The sequence below is a fragment of the Aquarana catesbeiana genome, linkage group LG03 (assembly GCF_042186555.1).
Source record: "Aquarana catesbeiana isolate 2022-GZ linkage group LG03, ASM4218655v1, whole genome shotgun sequence".
Taxonomy (NCBI): Eukaryota; Metazoa; Chordata; class Amphibia; order Anura; family Ranidae; genus Aquarana; species Aquarana catesbeiana.
Window position 1 is genome coordinate 118897751 of NC_133326.1, and position 15893 is coordinate 118913643.

The 15893-nt window shown below is 45.8% G+C and overlaps 1 protein-coding gene across 2 annotated transcripts in view; it reads right to left on the bottom strand.

Moving 5' to 3' along the window:
• Positions 1-412: 412 nt before the first annotated feature.
• LOXL1 (lysyl oxidase like 1) overlaps positions 413-15893 on the bottom strand; it is a 58369-nt gene continuing 42888 nt past the window's right edge. For both annotated transcript variants that reach the window (XM_073619075.1, XM_073619076.1), the window contains 5 exons: positions 11489-11626; positions 10596-10752; positions 10340-10435; positions 2602-2717; positions 413-591 (listed from right to left, as the gene is read on the bottom strand). In XM_073619075.1, the coding sequence (XP_073475176.1) occupies positions 585-591; positions 2602-2717; positions 10340-10435; positions 10596-10752; positions 11489-11626 (514 nt within the window). In that variant the 3' untranslated portion in view covers positions 413-584. The remainder of the gene's footprint in view (positions 592-2601; positions 2718-10339; positions 10436-10595; positions 10753-11488; positions 11627-15893) is intronic.

Sequence of the window (15893 nt, forward strand, 5' to 3'; positions counted from 1 at the left end):
ACATTTTAGATGTTTTTTCAGCAGAACTGAAAAAAGGCATCCAACCTCCAAGGACACAAGCAAACAACTGACGCATACTGGGTAGAGGACAGGGGCTGGCTTGTAATTTTTCTGTTTGCCGGTATTCTGGCAAACAGAAAAGACCACAGTGTGACCCAGTTGTATCTGAATTCCTGTACCCCTCAATGGATGAGAAAAAAAAATGTTCTGATGTTAGCTCTCTTCAGATTCCGTAGAATATTCTCCTAATATTTTTGACTTGTCTTGTTGCAACTTCCGCTTACGTTGCTTCCTCTGTAAAGTTAATATAAAAGCAGAATATTTATTTGCAGCAAAATTCTCTGCAAACTGTATATTTAATGCTTGTAAAAGAACTCACGCGTTTCTATTTAATGCATGACATTGAGAGAAATTTACAGAATTTATTTTATTGGTCAAACCACGAGGCACTTTTACACAAGTATTAATATAAAATCTAGTGTGCTTATCATGAGAGGGAGAGAGGGAGGGAAGGATGGAGATTTTGTCTTTACGGTGTAGGATTCAGTGAAATCCACCACAGATAATAATCTTCAAAGTTTTGCTCAGAACCTACAAAAAGAAAAAAAAATATATTACATGGGCAAAAGGAAGGGGAAAGGTGGAAACTAGTGATGGAAAGAATTCATTATACACTGAGAAAGGCTTGAGAGAAAATAATTCGTAACCACAAAACAAGGTTGCTGGTGGAAAGAATGGATCAATTCAGAGAAAGCTGGATTCTAAATGCTCATTCTTAACCACATAGAGTACTGTGGAACATGCTTAGTCTTATTCCTTTTTTGGAAACCATTCAGATGTCAAAATACTACATGCTTTGCGTGGAAAGGAAATACAATTTTCCACTTGAAGGACAGTATGTGGCATGATTCAATTCCATGTCGGGTCTTTATTGGCCTCTTAGATTCCAGTGGTGGGATCACTTCCCTTCCCAGGAAAGCCATCACAAACTGAGTTCAGCTTTTTCACTTGAGCTATGGGAATCATCATTCTGAGTTCTTTTCATACTCCAGGGAAGGATCTACTAGAGAATGCATGATACAATATATGTTTGCCCTTTCCCCCTCTAATCTATTAAGCATAAAAAGACATGGGGAATTTGCTAATGTCTGTACCTGTGATAACTGAAGCTCAGCTAAAGAGCCAAACATAACCTGGCCATACACTTTTATTTTTTATTTTCAGCAGGCTAAAAAAAAAAAAAAAGCTAACAGATTCTTCCCATCAGCACAAACGAGGGGGATGGAAGAATCCCCTCCCCAACAGGACACTGTATTCTGACAGCAGCACCCACAGCTGATTGACTACAGCCACCGATTGAGATAAAATTTCCAATGTATTCCTTCGACAGAAGTCAAATGATTGACTTCTGTTAAGTGGGACAGCCACGCAATGATCAAAATTCGTCCGGTCCCCGCCACGCAATGATCAAAATTCGTCCGGTCCCTTTTGTCAAATGCTCTCTGAAGAGAGATCTGAATGAGAATCTCACTTCAAAGAGCACCTCAAGTTTAAACAAGGCCTAAAGCATCCTTTCTTAACCTTTCCAATATGGAGGACCCCATGAAATAACTTTCAGGTCTCAGGGAGCCCCTGGCAATAATTACATTTACAGCTTACAGTACATTAGCCTAGTGAGAAGAATGCTTTTTACATTAGTGGTCGTTGGGAAGAATGATCCTTACATTGATGGTCGGTGGGAAGAATGATCCTTACATTGATGGTCGGTGGAAAGAATGATCCTTACATTGGGGGTCAGTGGGAAGAATGATCCTTACATTGGGGGTCAGTGGGAAGAATGATCCTTACATTGGGGGTCAGTGGGAAGAATGATCCTTACATTTTGGGTCAGTGGGAAGAATGATCCTTACATTGTGGGTCAGTGGGAAGAATGATCCATACATTGGGGGTCAGTGGGAAGAATGATCCTTACATTGGGGGTCAGTGGGAAGAATGATCCTTACATTGGGGGTCAGTGGGAAGAATGATCCTTACATTTTGGGTCAGTGGGAAGAATGATCCTTACATTGTGGGTCAGTGGGAAGAATGATCCTTACATTGGTGGTCAGTGGGAGGAATGCTCTCCTTATATTGGGGGTTAGTGGGAAGAATGATCCTTACATTGGTGGTCAGTAGGAAGAATGATCCTTACATTGGTGGTCAGTGGGGGATGCTCTCCTTACAAATAGCTAAAAAGATCTTTGGTGTCAGTGGTTAACTATCCAAGAAGGAAAAAATGCTCATTGCTCAAGGAACCCCTAGCAACCCTAAGGTTTCTGTAGTTATAACCTTATATCCCATAGCTGGCAGAAAAATAAAGCAAAAACCTTAAAAAGCATGTTTATTGTAGCTCTGAACATTGTTAATTTGATCTCTACCAATGAATGGTGGACCTGGAGGTTGTTAGTACTGTTAGGTAGCTATAAATTTATGTTCTGAAAAGACAACAAAAACAGACAGGTGAACGTTACAGAACAAGAAGAAAGTAGTGATGCATTAATATATTAGGAATATTAGGTGTGTGGACATGAAAAAAGAAAAAAGTAATAAAAGGATTCTCACTGTGTGATACGGCAGTTTGTGGCTGATGCGTATCGTCCTGTATAGTGGATATTGCAGCGCACCACATTATTGGTAAAATCTGACTCCAGCACTAGATATTTGGGATTCACCACAACCTACAAGACAGAAGTAAACAGTAAAATATTTGAGAGCCATATATGTAAAGGGGTAAAGTATAAAGAGTCAGTCTTCACAAAACTGGTATTTTATTTATGGGTAACCTCTGGTGGGCTAAATCACCCTTCTAATAGCTCTTTATGTTTTTCCATATTTTAAAGCCTGGTGCATAAAACTCCCAGAGTTTAAGTGCTGGTGGAAGGCACATGCGCATTGTCAAGACCACTACTGGTAATTTTTAAATAGGAACTGCAGTCTGCTCACATAATTTGTAATAAAAACATGTTTTCCATTCTGAAGCTTCCCTCCAAGAACTTTGCATATTATTTTATATATACTGTGATTCTGTACTTGCCAAATATGCTGCAGAAACCTCCCTCCACTAAGTCTGGCTGCATCCATTTTAACTGTGGGCAGCTGAAGCTGCTGCCTGTTCACTTCTTGGATTTACACAGAGGCACACCGCCAGTTCTGCAGCTTCCACTGGCTCTCAGGAGAGTGAGAGAGATATGCATGATGTCATAAGCCTAGGCTTTTTACCAGACAAGAAACAGGAAGTGGGCTGTATAAGGTATTTACTGGCAGAAAAAAATGTTTTACTATCCAACGTTATAACAACAAGGGCAGAAGATTTAATAGATGGAAAGTTGAAAAAATGACTGAAGGTCCGCTTTAAACTCTATGAGAAGCTGACAGCTGCTGTGGCTTAATGGTGCGCTGAGCGGTACTAATGTTTGGGGTAGTATGAACCCAGGGAAAAATGTCTGGAACGCAAACTGCTTTCTGGAAATTTGTCCCTAGGCGCATACAGACCTAATTGTTAGAATTGCTCCAGCTCCGTGTAGCCACTTCAGCTGTCAGGCTGCCGGCAGCAGGGCTGGATGATGGCCATGTGCCTTCTACCCACACCTAAACGGCGGAGTCTCATGCACCAGGGCTAAACAGCCAGTGTGCAAGAGGCTATAGGATCTTTCCCACCAATAGGATCTTCCATCAGGAGCAGTGTTGCCAACCGCCCATTAATTTACAGGCAGCCCATAAATTTAAGCCCATTTTGGGCTGCCCGTTAAGGGCAATGGTGCCCATAAAAATGATGGCCGCGGGCCGACCATGCAACTCAGGAAAGCTCGTACACGCTTGGCCGGGTGGCATATGCGCAGTAACGTAATGGCGCCACCCGGCGCCATTTTTAAATAAAAGCCTGTAGGCTGTAGCACAGCAGTATTCGTTCTTGGCGCGGCGGTGCCACTGCCTCACAAGTCGCTGCTAGCCACCACAGCAGCCAAGGAGGAGCTGAGCTGAGGAGAGGATGATACAAAGATGGCAGAGGACTTGGGGTGAAGCTGTGAAGGGGGCAGTGGAGGACACTGATGTGCCTTGACCTATGGAGAGGTGAAAGGGGCACAGGAGGAGGAGGAGCAGCCTGTGAACTGGAGGGGCACAGAAGGATACTGAAGGGGGACAGAGGAGGAACCTACCATGTCCGCAGCCCTTGTCCCCCACCTCCTGTACCATGTCCGCAGCCCCTGTCCCCCACCTCCTGTACCATGTCCGCAGCCCCTGTCCCCCATCTCCTGTACCATGTCCTCAGCCCCTGTCCCCCACCTCCTGTACCATGTCCGCAGCCCCTGTCCCCCACCTCCTGTACCATGTCCGCAGCCCCTGTCCCCCACCTCCTGTACCACGTCCGCAGCCTCTGTCCCCCACCTCCTGTACCATGTCCGCAGCCTCTGTCCTCCACCTCCTGTATCTTCTCTGCAGCATCTCTTGTGTCATGTCTGCAGTCTCTGAGAGGGAGTGGCAGGATGGAGGCCATGAGAGAAATCAGACGTGTGGACTGTGGAGAAGAGACTATAGGATAAAACCAGAGCCACCAAGCTGGAACCATCTGACTGAGCCCTACAAGGTGCACCTGAGCGGAGGTCAGTGACAGTGCCGTCAGGCCAGTCTGAGGGGGGTTGCTGATGTAAGGGAGGAGTGAATACAATAATGTAAGGGGGCACTGATACAAAGGTTCCCCCTTATATTAGTAACACCCCCTTACCTTAGTGTATTCCCGCTGCGGAAAGTGGTCTCTAGTCACCAGAGCCCCCCTTACATCAGAGTTCCCCCTTAGATTATGATCTGCTGCGTTCCCCTTTACATAAGAGTTCCGTTTCACTGTAAGGGGGAATCCTGTAGACTCTGATGTAAGGTGGAACTCTGTGCTGGCTGGGTTACAGTAACCTTACCTTCATGTAAATGGAGAAAGTTGGTTTTTGACTTTTGTTTAACTTAAACATATTGCTAATAGGACTAGCTATATGTTTATAGTTTAAATATTGATAGTTACACTGTTTAGCAGTGGAAACGGTCATTTTAGGTACTTTTTTTCCAGTGCCAGTAAAAAATGCGGCTCTGCAAGTAAATTTCAGGATTTTTGGCAGTAAAAAAAAAAAAAAATTGTGTTGTTTGTAAATTTTGGCATCCTGCCAGTAAATTTCATTTCAGGGGGTTGGCAACACTGATCAGGAGTTCCCTATTAGTCACAGATTCATACAGTGCCTTGCAAATGTATTCACCCCCCTTTGCATTTTTTGTGTTTTGTTGCCTCACAACCTGGAATTAACATGAATTGTTTGAGGATTTGCATCCTTTAATTTACAGAACATGCCCACAACTTTGAAGATGTTTTTTTTTTTTTTATTGTGAAGCAAATAACAAATAGGACAAAATAACAGAAAAAGTCAATGTGCATAACTATTCACCCCCCCCTAAAGTCAATACTTTGTAGAGCCACCTTTTGCGGCTATCACAGCTGCAAGTCGCTTTGGATAAGTCTCTATGAGCTTGCCACATCTTACCACTGGGATTTCTGCCCATTCCTTTTTGCAAAACTGCTCCAGCTCCTTCAAATTGGATATTTTGCGCTTGTGAACAGCAATTTTTAAGTCTGACAGATTTTCTATTGGATTAAGGTCTGAGCTTTGACTAGGCCATTCCAACTCATTTACATGTTTCCCCTTAAACTACTCAAGTGTTGCTTTAGCAGTGTATTTGGGGTCATTGTCCTGCTGGAAGGTGAACCTCTGTCCTAGCCTCAAATCACACACAGAGTGGTACAGGTTTTGCACAAGAATATCCCTGTATTAAGCACCATCCATCTTTCCCTCAACTCTGACCAGGTTCCAAGTCCCGACTGCTGAAAAACATCCCCACAGCATGATGCTTCACTGTGGGAATGGTGTTCTTTGGGTGATGTAATGTGTTGGGTTTGCGCCAGACATAGCGTTTACTTTGATGGCCAGAAAGTTCAATTTTAGTCTCATCAGATCAGAACACCTTCCTCCATACATTTTGGAAGTCTCCCGCGTGCCTTTTCGCAAACTCAAAACGTGCCGTTTTATTTTTTGCTGAAAGTAATGGCTTTCTGGCCACTCTGCCATAAAGCCCAACTCTATGGAGCGTACGGCTTATTGTCGTCCTATGTACAGATACTCCAGTCTCTGCTGTGGAACTCTGCAACTCCTCTAGGGTTACCTTAGGTCTCTGTGCTGCCTCTCTGATTAATGCCCTCCTTGCCCGGCCTGTGAGTTTTGGTGTGCGGCTGTCTCTTGGCAGGTTTGCTGTTGTGCCATGTTCTTTTCATTTGGTTATGATATATTTGGTGGTGCTCCTAGGGATCATCAAAGATTTGGATATGTTTTTATAACCTAACCCTGAATTGTACTTCTCAACAACTTTGTCCCTTACTTGTTTGGAGAGTTCCTTGGTCTTCATGGCAGTGTTTGGTAAGTGGTGCCTCTTGCTTAGGTGTTGCAGCTTCTGGGGCCTTTCAAAAAGGTGTACATATGTAATGACAGATCATGTGACATTTAGATTGCACGCAGGTGGACACCATTTCACTAATTATATGATTTCTGAAGGTAATTGGTTGCACCAGAGCTTTTTATGGGCTTCATAACAAAGGGGGTGAATACATATGCACATGCCAATTATCAGTTTTTTATTTCTGAAAAATAGTTTTATGTATATATTTTTCTAATTTTACTTCACCATTTTAGACTATTGTGTTCTGATCCATCACATATAATTCAGATTTTAAAAAAATTGAAATAAAGGCTGTAATGTAACGAAATAGGTAAAAATCCAAGGAGGGTGAATACTTTCGCAAGGCACTGTACATTCTGATGCCTTATTTAATGTGTAAACTAAATACAAAACTCAGCAGGAGCACGAGGCCCTTTGATAAAGCCTCCAATAAGTGGCAACTTGACATCTCAATGTAGTGATCCAACTGCAGTCTCTGAGTGATATATGAACCCCAGCATCTATCCAAAACTGAAATATCTGTTTTGGGTGGACTGATCCTTTAAAGTGTACTTCAACTTACATCTAACTAGCTTTAAGTTGTCCATTCCCCCTCCTATCACCTATGCTAACTAACCTATGTATGAAAGATGTATATACTTACTTATTTTCAGGCTGCTTCTGTCCGGTCACTTGATCCGTCTCCCTTGTGTCAGCCAATGCGGCTCCAGAGGAGAAGAGCGAGTGCCCCCCTCAACAACAGATGGGTCATTGAAGCCTATGGGCGACGTTACTGCTACAGGGTTTTAAGAGGAAACTTGCGATTGACTAGATGTCAGCGCCAAAAGCCCAAGTCCCTGCCAGACTTCTCTCCTTGTTAGAACAGTGACCCTCCTTCTGGGGCTGTACCCTCCACCATATTGTGTCCCACTCCACACCAGAGGCATCCACACGGCATTCCTGGTCCCAGGGAGGAATGTCCACAAATAAATAGGTTTGCTGCACTTTATGGGTGTTACTTGGAAAATGGCAGAACAGTCACATCACATCGACATACTATCTAGGATCGCTTGACAGTACATTGTCACAGTGGCGTCGCTAAGGGGTGGTGGAGGGTGCAGTCCACACCCAGGTGACACCCACCAGAGGAGGACACCAGGACCAGGCTGAGACTGGCAGTCTGGCACCGGCACCACGGCTCCCTCCTTCCCTTCCAGATCTCCTCAGCTGCATGGGATGTGCGGGGAGAGTGGGGGAGGAGGGAGTGAGTGAGACAGAGACAGAGGTGCCTAGAGTCTGACACTGTCCCACACGCAGCAATCATCTCTCTCTCTGCCGGCTGCACTCACTGCAGACCGGACTTAGGAGAAAGAGGGACAGTGCGCTACAGCACCTGCCCAGGGCCGAGGTATTGCAGAGGAGGGGGACATCTATGCTGCCAGGGGAGTCATTTTAGGGAAGGGGGGGTTTAGGATATGTGCTAGGGGGTGCTTTGTTTTGGGTTAGAAATGACTTGTGCTATAAAGAGGAGTGCAGATTTGAAGTTTAATCCCCCCCCAGCAGAATTCCTCTCCCCATCCAAAGCACACCCTAGCACATATCCTCTAACCCCCTCCCCCAAAATCAAAGATCCCATCCCAACTCTATCCACCCCCCCCGATCTCATCCCTGCTCCATCCATCCCCCCAATCCCATCCCTGCTCCACCAATCCCATCCCTGCTCCATCCAGCCCCCCATCCCATCCCAGCTCCATCCACCCCCCCATCCCATCCCTACTCCATCCACCCCCCCATCCCATCCCTACTCCATCCACCCCCCATCCCATCCCAGCTCCATCCATCCCCCAATCCCATCCCGGCTCCATCCACCCCCCCTGATCCCATCCCAGCTCCATCCACCACCCCCATCCCAGCTCCATCCACCACCCCATCTGCATCCATCCCCCTGATTCCATCCCAGCTCCATCCACCACCACCATCCCATCCCAGCTCCATCCATCCCCCGATCCCATCCCTGCTCCATCCACCCCCATCCCATCCCAGCTCCATCCATTCCCCCGATTCCCATCCCAGCTCCATCCACCACCCCCTTCCCATCCCAGCTCCATCCATCCCCTGATCCCATCCCAGCTCCATCCATCCCCCCAATCCCATCTTGGCCCCATCCACCACCCCCATTCCATCCCAGCTCCATCCATCCCCCGATCCCATCCCAGCTCCTTCCACCACCCCCATCCCATACCTGGCTCATTTCACAACTTGATCCCATCTTGGCTCTATCCATTCCCCTGATCCCATCCTGGCTCCATCCATCCCCCCGGATCCAATTCCAGCTCCATCCACCCCCCAGATTACATCCCGGCTCCATCCATCACCCCATCCCAGCTCCATCCATTCCCCCGATTCCATCCCAGCTCCATCCATTCCCCAGACTCCATTCCGGCTCCATCTATTTCCCTAATTGCATCCCAGGTCCATCCATTCCCCTAATTCCATCCCAGCTCCATCCATTCCCCTAATTGCATCCTGGCTTCATCCACTGCCCTGATCCCATCCTGGCTCCATCCACTCCCCCCAATCCTATACCGGCTCCATCCACCCCCCGATCGCATCCCGGCTCTATCCACCACCCCATCCCAGCTCCATCCATTCCCCAGATTCCATCCCAGCTCCATCCATTCTCCTAATTGCAACCTGTCTTCATCCACTGCCCTGATCCCATCCTGGCTCCATCCACTCCCCCCAATCCTATTCCAGCTCCATCCACCCTCCCGATCACATCCTGGCTCCATCCACCACCCCATCCAAGTTCCATCCATTCCCCAGATTCCACCCCGGCTCCATCCATTCCCCTGATTCCATCCCAGCTCCATCCATTCCCTTGATTCCTTCCCTGCTACATTCATTCCCCTGATTCCATCCTGGCTCCATTAATTCCCCTGATTCCTTCCTGGCTCCATCCATTCCCCAGGGGGGGGTGACACCATGTTTTACAGCACCAGGTGACACCAACCCTAGTGATGCCACTGCATTGTCAATCACATTTAGTGGACGGTCCGGAGTAGTCACATGTGAAAACATCATGCAGCATTTTAAGTAAGCCACCTTCCCTCTGACAGTCTCTCTCTCCACCCAGAATCATTAATACTCACTGGAATAAGATCTCTGCAGCAAACTCCTCCATAGGTATGCCTGTTTTGGGACCCTCCAGGGGGACAGCCTCCCTCAGGGAACTCTTGGCATGGCCAAAAAGACCTTTCTCGACCAGTTGTAGCCCCCACCTCCATAAGGGTAAGGAAGTCCACAGCCAGCCTACTGGGTGCAGGTCTACCTCTCCTTGATCTCAAGAACTGTCCAGGTGGCTAAATCTGTATAAGTGTGGGGTGTTTGGCTCCCATGCCCCAACTGCACTATGGCTCCTCACAATCTGGCTTATATCTGGGCACTGACTCATCCATGACATCACTGCAGGAGAGCTCTAACTAAAAGGGGCCTAGCACCTGATGGCTCTCTCTTCTGTAAGCAGACACTATCCTGGAACAGAGCCACCTAGTGGCAGACTAGCTAGCTGCACCTACCTACAGGCTTTACTAATGATTGTCGGAGTGCTCTCTCCTGCCCTGCAGCTACTGCTGGCTGACTCAGAGGGGATCATGTAACTGGAGAGGCCTGAAAATAGGTAAGTTTATACAGTACATCTTTCTTACACAGGTTAATTAGCATAGGTGTTAGGAGGGGAAAAGGAGCATTTTTAGGGCTAGTTAGGTGTAAGCTGGAATTCTATTTTATATCACACTAAAATCAACATCAATGTTATTCTGCATCAACTTACCTTGAGTATGTAGTTTCCTGGCTTCACTTCAGTAATATCGATCCACTGGCAGTCAATGTCCGCGTTGTATGTGTCATAACAGCCGGGACTTAAACCCTGAATGAGGGGCAAAGATTGTGGGATAAGAAAGAGTGTGGAGAAAGGGAAAGAGGAAAGAGTTTTTTTTTTTTTCTTAAAGAAAATGAGATTTTAAGAAGGTAGTAGCAGGATCTGAATCACTATGTGTAATGGGTCGGCACAAATAAAAGTTACTCACTTGAGTGTGCGAGGTACATGCATATCTCTTAAGGTTCCCAAAGTCACAGGTTGTATCCTCTAAGCAAAAGCTAGCCTTATGTCCCTCTGCTACTTTTCTCCCTGTTGTTGCATCCAGTAGGTCATAATGACTGAATTCATCCATGCTGTGATAGTGTCTGGAATTGAAAGCTTGCATGTCAAAAAATTTTTATATTAACTATTTTTTTTTTTTTTTTGTAGCTGAGTAAATATTAGATAACATTTAAAGTAGTATTAAAGTGGAGTTCCAGCTTAAAGTGGTTCTAAAGCCTGAAGGGTTTTTTTTTTACCTTTTTTAAGGTAAAAAACCTTCTGTGTTCCGGCCCCCCAGCCCCCCCCCCCACACTGACAGGGAGAGAATACAAGTAAATGACTGCACACATACCCATCCCTAAGATGTAAGGATGCTCTATTATAACGAAGTAAGGGAGGAGATTCTGAACATTACAAATGCCTATTCTGGACTGGTTAACTTATTGTGCTTTAACCACTTAAGGACCGGAAGTATTTGCCCCCTTAATGACCTTGCCATTTTTAGCGATACGGCACTGCATCACTTTAACTGACAATTGCGTGATCGTGCAACTTTGTACCCAAACAAAATGTATGCCCTTCTTTTCTCACAAATAGAGCTTTCTTTGGAGGTATTTGATCACCTCTGCGGTTTTTATTTTTGCGCTATAAACAAAAAAAAGATTTTTTGAAAAAAAACAATATTTTTTACTTTTTGCTATAATATATATCCACCCAGTGGGTACAACGGCTGGTCGGCAAGAGGTTAAACTTGGTACCCGGAAATACATGTGTAGATGGCTGTCCCTGTGCATATTTAAACAAACTGTTGTCCTCTTTTCATAAAGCTACAGTACTCACTGATGGCAGCTGTGCCACTCCCATGCTTGGCGTGGTCGTGTAGGCAAAAAGTCAGCTGTTCCTTGGTTCTTCACTCTCTGTGGGAATCGAAGCAGGACTCTCACATCATATTCTGAAGTGTCTGCTGCATACGCAGAGCTGTGGAGACAGAATACAGCTAAAAAATTTTTTGGAATTCATGACATAAACTATAGTCATTTATAGATTTTTGTTTCTCTTTTCATTCTATCTCAATGTGTATTTCCAGATGATTTCAAGATAAATAGCTAGACACAAAAGAAAGGCAAATATGGAAACAGATTTACCTGTCACAGGATTTATAATGCAGTGCAGCCAGCTTTGTGATTTAAACACACCTGCTAGGCAGCATAGCCAGGTTCCCTGCCTCCAGTGCAACAGAACGACTTTATCATGAGTACACTATGAAGGGATAGCGAAACAGTGGTGATCCTTCTCTCTAATCGCTCTGCTGTCGATTTTTTTAGCGTGCTGACCCTCCCTCTCCCAATCCTGCTGTACAGATTAAAGAAGACCAACATCAAAATTAGTCCAGGTGATTAGATTAGTTGTACCTTTTATGCATTTAACAATACACCCAGGGCTAAAACACAGGTGCTGCAATGCTGTTATGTGGTTGTTACCATAATATACGTTAAAGCACATGATGTGCATTAGATCCCTTTCACATGGGCTGTTCTATTAGGTCTACCTGTCAGTTTTTCAGGCAGATCTGATCTGACCCTCCAGTCTCTTCTATGAAGCAGTGGACACGTGTCCACTGACACCCGCCGCCATCTGATCCTGTCTGCCAAAAACAGATGGATGGTGGTCCTATTCCCCATCCATCTCATGGATGGCATCGGTTGGAAACAGACAGGCGGTCCATTTCGATCCAATTGCCCCATAGAGGTGAGCAGGACTGTGTCTGTGTCCACTCTGCATAGCGGAGCAGGCACGGACCTGTCATCCACCTGCTTAGCAGGGAACAGCGGAGAGATTCCAAGCTGAGCAATCAGATTTCGCTTAGCGGAGGCGCCCGTGTGAAAGGGGCCTTAGTGAGATCTTGTGCTGTTCATTTTTAAATGGCACCTCAATTTATTAAGGCTGGGTTCATACGAGTGTGAATTGGATGCAGGTTTCCTTGCATTCATTTGCATGTCAGGAGACTGTGACCGCCTCTCAATGGAGCTGGCTCACACAGATCCGGGACGGCTACGGAGCGGTTTGCAGAAGAGTCCTGTGCATTTTCTGGTCTTTTTCAGGTCTGAATCCATCCAAAAATTCAGCCCTGATTCATCCCTGAAACAGAGAACAGGGATGCACTGGACCCTGCTGTGAGCCGCTCTGCACAGTAGGGTGAACCCAGCCTAGGGCAATGCAGATCCGATGCACTTTTATAACAGCAGTGCATTGTGGTGCACTGAAAAATGCTGCATGTCTGTTTTTTGATTGTTTTTGTGATCTGGTGGCCCACTCAAAATGTAATAAATTGTAAACGAACACCTTGTAAAACAACCCATTCAGTTTAAAATAAAAGGCAAAACATTTGTGTATAGATCTAAAAAAACATAATAAATATCTTTTTCCCCCTTTTTTTTATAAGTGATCACATTCCCACTGTTCTCAGCTGCATAAGAGCAGGGGGAGGAGAAGCAACAGCACACTGAGCTTTACAGTTAATGACTGTGCAGTGGGGACGTGTCAGGACAATTTTGATCATTGGAGGAGAGTACACTGAGTCAGTCACATCAGTCTCTCCACCAGGTGATGCTGTTCTGCAAGGTGCTACTGGCTCACTCTGCTTTGGTGTGAGCTGGGAGAAACATCAAGCCTGGGTCTGTTCTGCAGGCTTCTCCCCCAACCACCATGCAGCGGGTGGGGAAAGACGAAGGTGGAGGCTCTCCAGAGGCACTGAGGCCTACACCATGCACTGAAGCTGCAATAGATCCCAGGCTTGTCCCTATGCAAGGGGAGTCCTTACCAGCCTTCCAGGATAGAGTGGTGAACAGACTTTGCCGTATTACTAAGGAGGAACAGAAGCTCATTGTCCTGAAAGCAGATTTCAGAAAAAAGAAATCTTTGCACAGTAAGACCAGAAGCAGTAAGATGGAAGACTCCTGAAGTCTCTGGAAGACGCATTGAAAAAGCAGGAGAAGCTGGTCGCTTCTCTGAAGGAAAGCAGCGGTGTGTTCAGAGAAAAGTATGAGACTGAGGCGAGATTCCAACAGATTAAGGAGAGTGCCTGTGCCAGTACCAGCCAGAGGGTGGATGCCAGAGCAACGGTGACAGTATGGATGGGGGTAAAGAAGTGGCTTCACGTGGTTGCCCCCGTACTACCCCTGTCTCATGATCTGTCATGTCTGAGTCAGTATCTGCCCCCTCCCTCCCCAGAAGCCTGGGCCATCTCAGGAGGAGGCTGAGGAAAATGGCTGATTGCTGCAGGCCATTACAGACATAGAATCTCCCTTGACTGGCAGGAAGTTTTGATTTTCCTCTGACTTGTCAGATGAAGATGAGGAGGAGGATGTCCTCGATCAGCCTGTAAGGGAGAAAGTTGTGAAAAAAATTTTATTTGTGAATTCTGACCAAAATAGCGGCATTGCTGCAGTATCTGCAAATGGAGGACATGCTGGAGCTGTTTCAGTTCAGGAAATGCTGGTGAAGGAGTGCTTGTTGAACATCTCTCTCTCAGTGTATGGATGCCATTCCTGTGATTGCTGCTATGGACAAAGAGCCTGCATCTGCCAAGGGATCCTTGCAATTGGCAAGGAATGCAGGAGGAGATGGCAGGAAGCCAGACAAAGAAGTTCCTGATGTCTGTGAGAACAAGGAGCAGGAGTCCCACATGGACACTAAGACTGCAGAGCAGGAATACCGCATGGACACAAAAACCGCAAAGCAGGAATGCTGCATGAACACTAAGACTGTGGAGCAGGAGTGCCGCATGGATGCTAAAACAGCTGGTGTTTTTTCTAAATAGAAGACTTTACCAAATAACAGAACTGCTGGTAATTATGGTACTTCTGGGACTATGGTGAGTGGGATTGCTGTGCTGAAAGGGAGGAAGGAGGATCAGGTGGTGGAGAATTTGCCAAACCTGATTGCAGCCAGTTAATATTCCTATGCAGCCAGTTAATGTATCAGAGGCTGTGTTGGGGACAAGGTCATGCTACTGGTGGAAGGGAGCCAGTTGTGGGACTTTTACCTAACGCACCTTCTTCTATTAAACGCAGGAATGTGGTACAGCTCAGGTGGGAAGGAGGAGGCATTCCACCTATCAGGAGGGTGGTCGTGGATAGGATCCTAGCCATGAGATTTAAGGCAGAGGATTTTTATGCTCTTTATGCTCTTATCAGTCTGGCAGGTTCCTTTGAATATGATTTATCATTCATGCGTCCAGAATCACTGGATTTGTTTTGGAAACGGTATGAGCATGTGTATAGGGGCCAGCCGAACTGGAAGGGGCTTGTCCCCAAAGGTTATCTCACCACAACCTTTGATTAAAAATGTGACTATCCTGACAAGGAATGAGTCTATACCCCCCAAGGATTTATGGGTCTGGCTGAGGATGTTTGGTGAAACATTGTGCCCTCTAAAAAAAGATTATGGATGATAGAGGAATCTGGACACGTGGGTGGTCAGTGTGTGAGAATGTGGTCAAGCATTTGCCCTCCTCTGCCTTTATTGGTAGAGATAGCCTTACTATCTTCTACCCTGGTCAACCTAAGCTGTGTCATAAATGTGGAGCCAAGGGACATTTCTCGTCTTCCTGTCCAGAACAGAACTGCTCTTTGTGTCAGGAACTGGGGCATCTGGCGAGGGACTGTAAGATCATTAAATGTAACTTGTGTGATAAGTAGGGATGAGCCCGATGTTTGAGTCGAACGTAAGTTTGACGAGAACATCGGGTGTTCGCCTGTTCGCCGATTAGCGAACAATTTGGGGTGTTTGCAGCAAATTCGAAAGCCGTGGAACACCCTTTAAAAGTCTATAGGAGAAATCAAAAGTGCTTATTTTAAAGGCTTATATGCATGGTATTGTCATAAAAAGTGTTTAGGGACATTTATCAATGCAAAAAAAAGTTTTAAAAACGTCCGTTTTTTCGGGAGCAGTGATTTTAATAATGCTTAAAGTGAAACAATAAAAGTGAAATATTCCTTTAAATTTCTTACCTGGGGGGTGTCTATAGTATGCCTGTAAAGTGGCGCATGTTTCCCGTGTTTAGAACAGTCCGAAAGCAAAATGACATTACTAAGGAAAAAATTAATTTAAAAGTATTCGCGGCTATAATGAATTGTCGGTCCCGGCAATACACATAAAAGTTCATTGATAAAAACGGCATGGGATTCCCCCACAGTCCATTACCAGACCCTTAGGATCTGGTATGAATATTAAGGGGAACCCC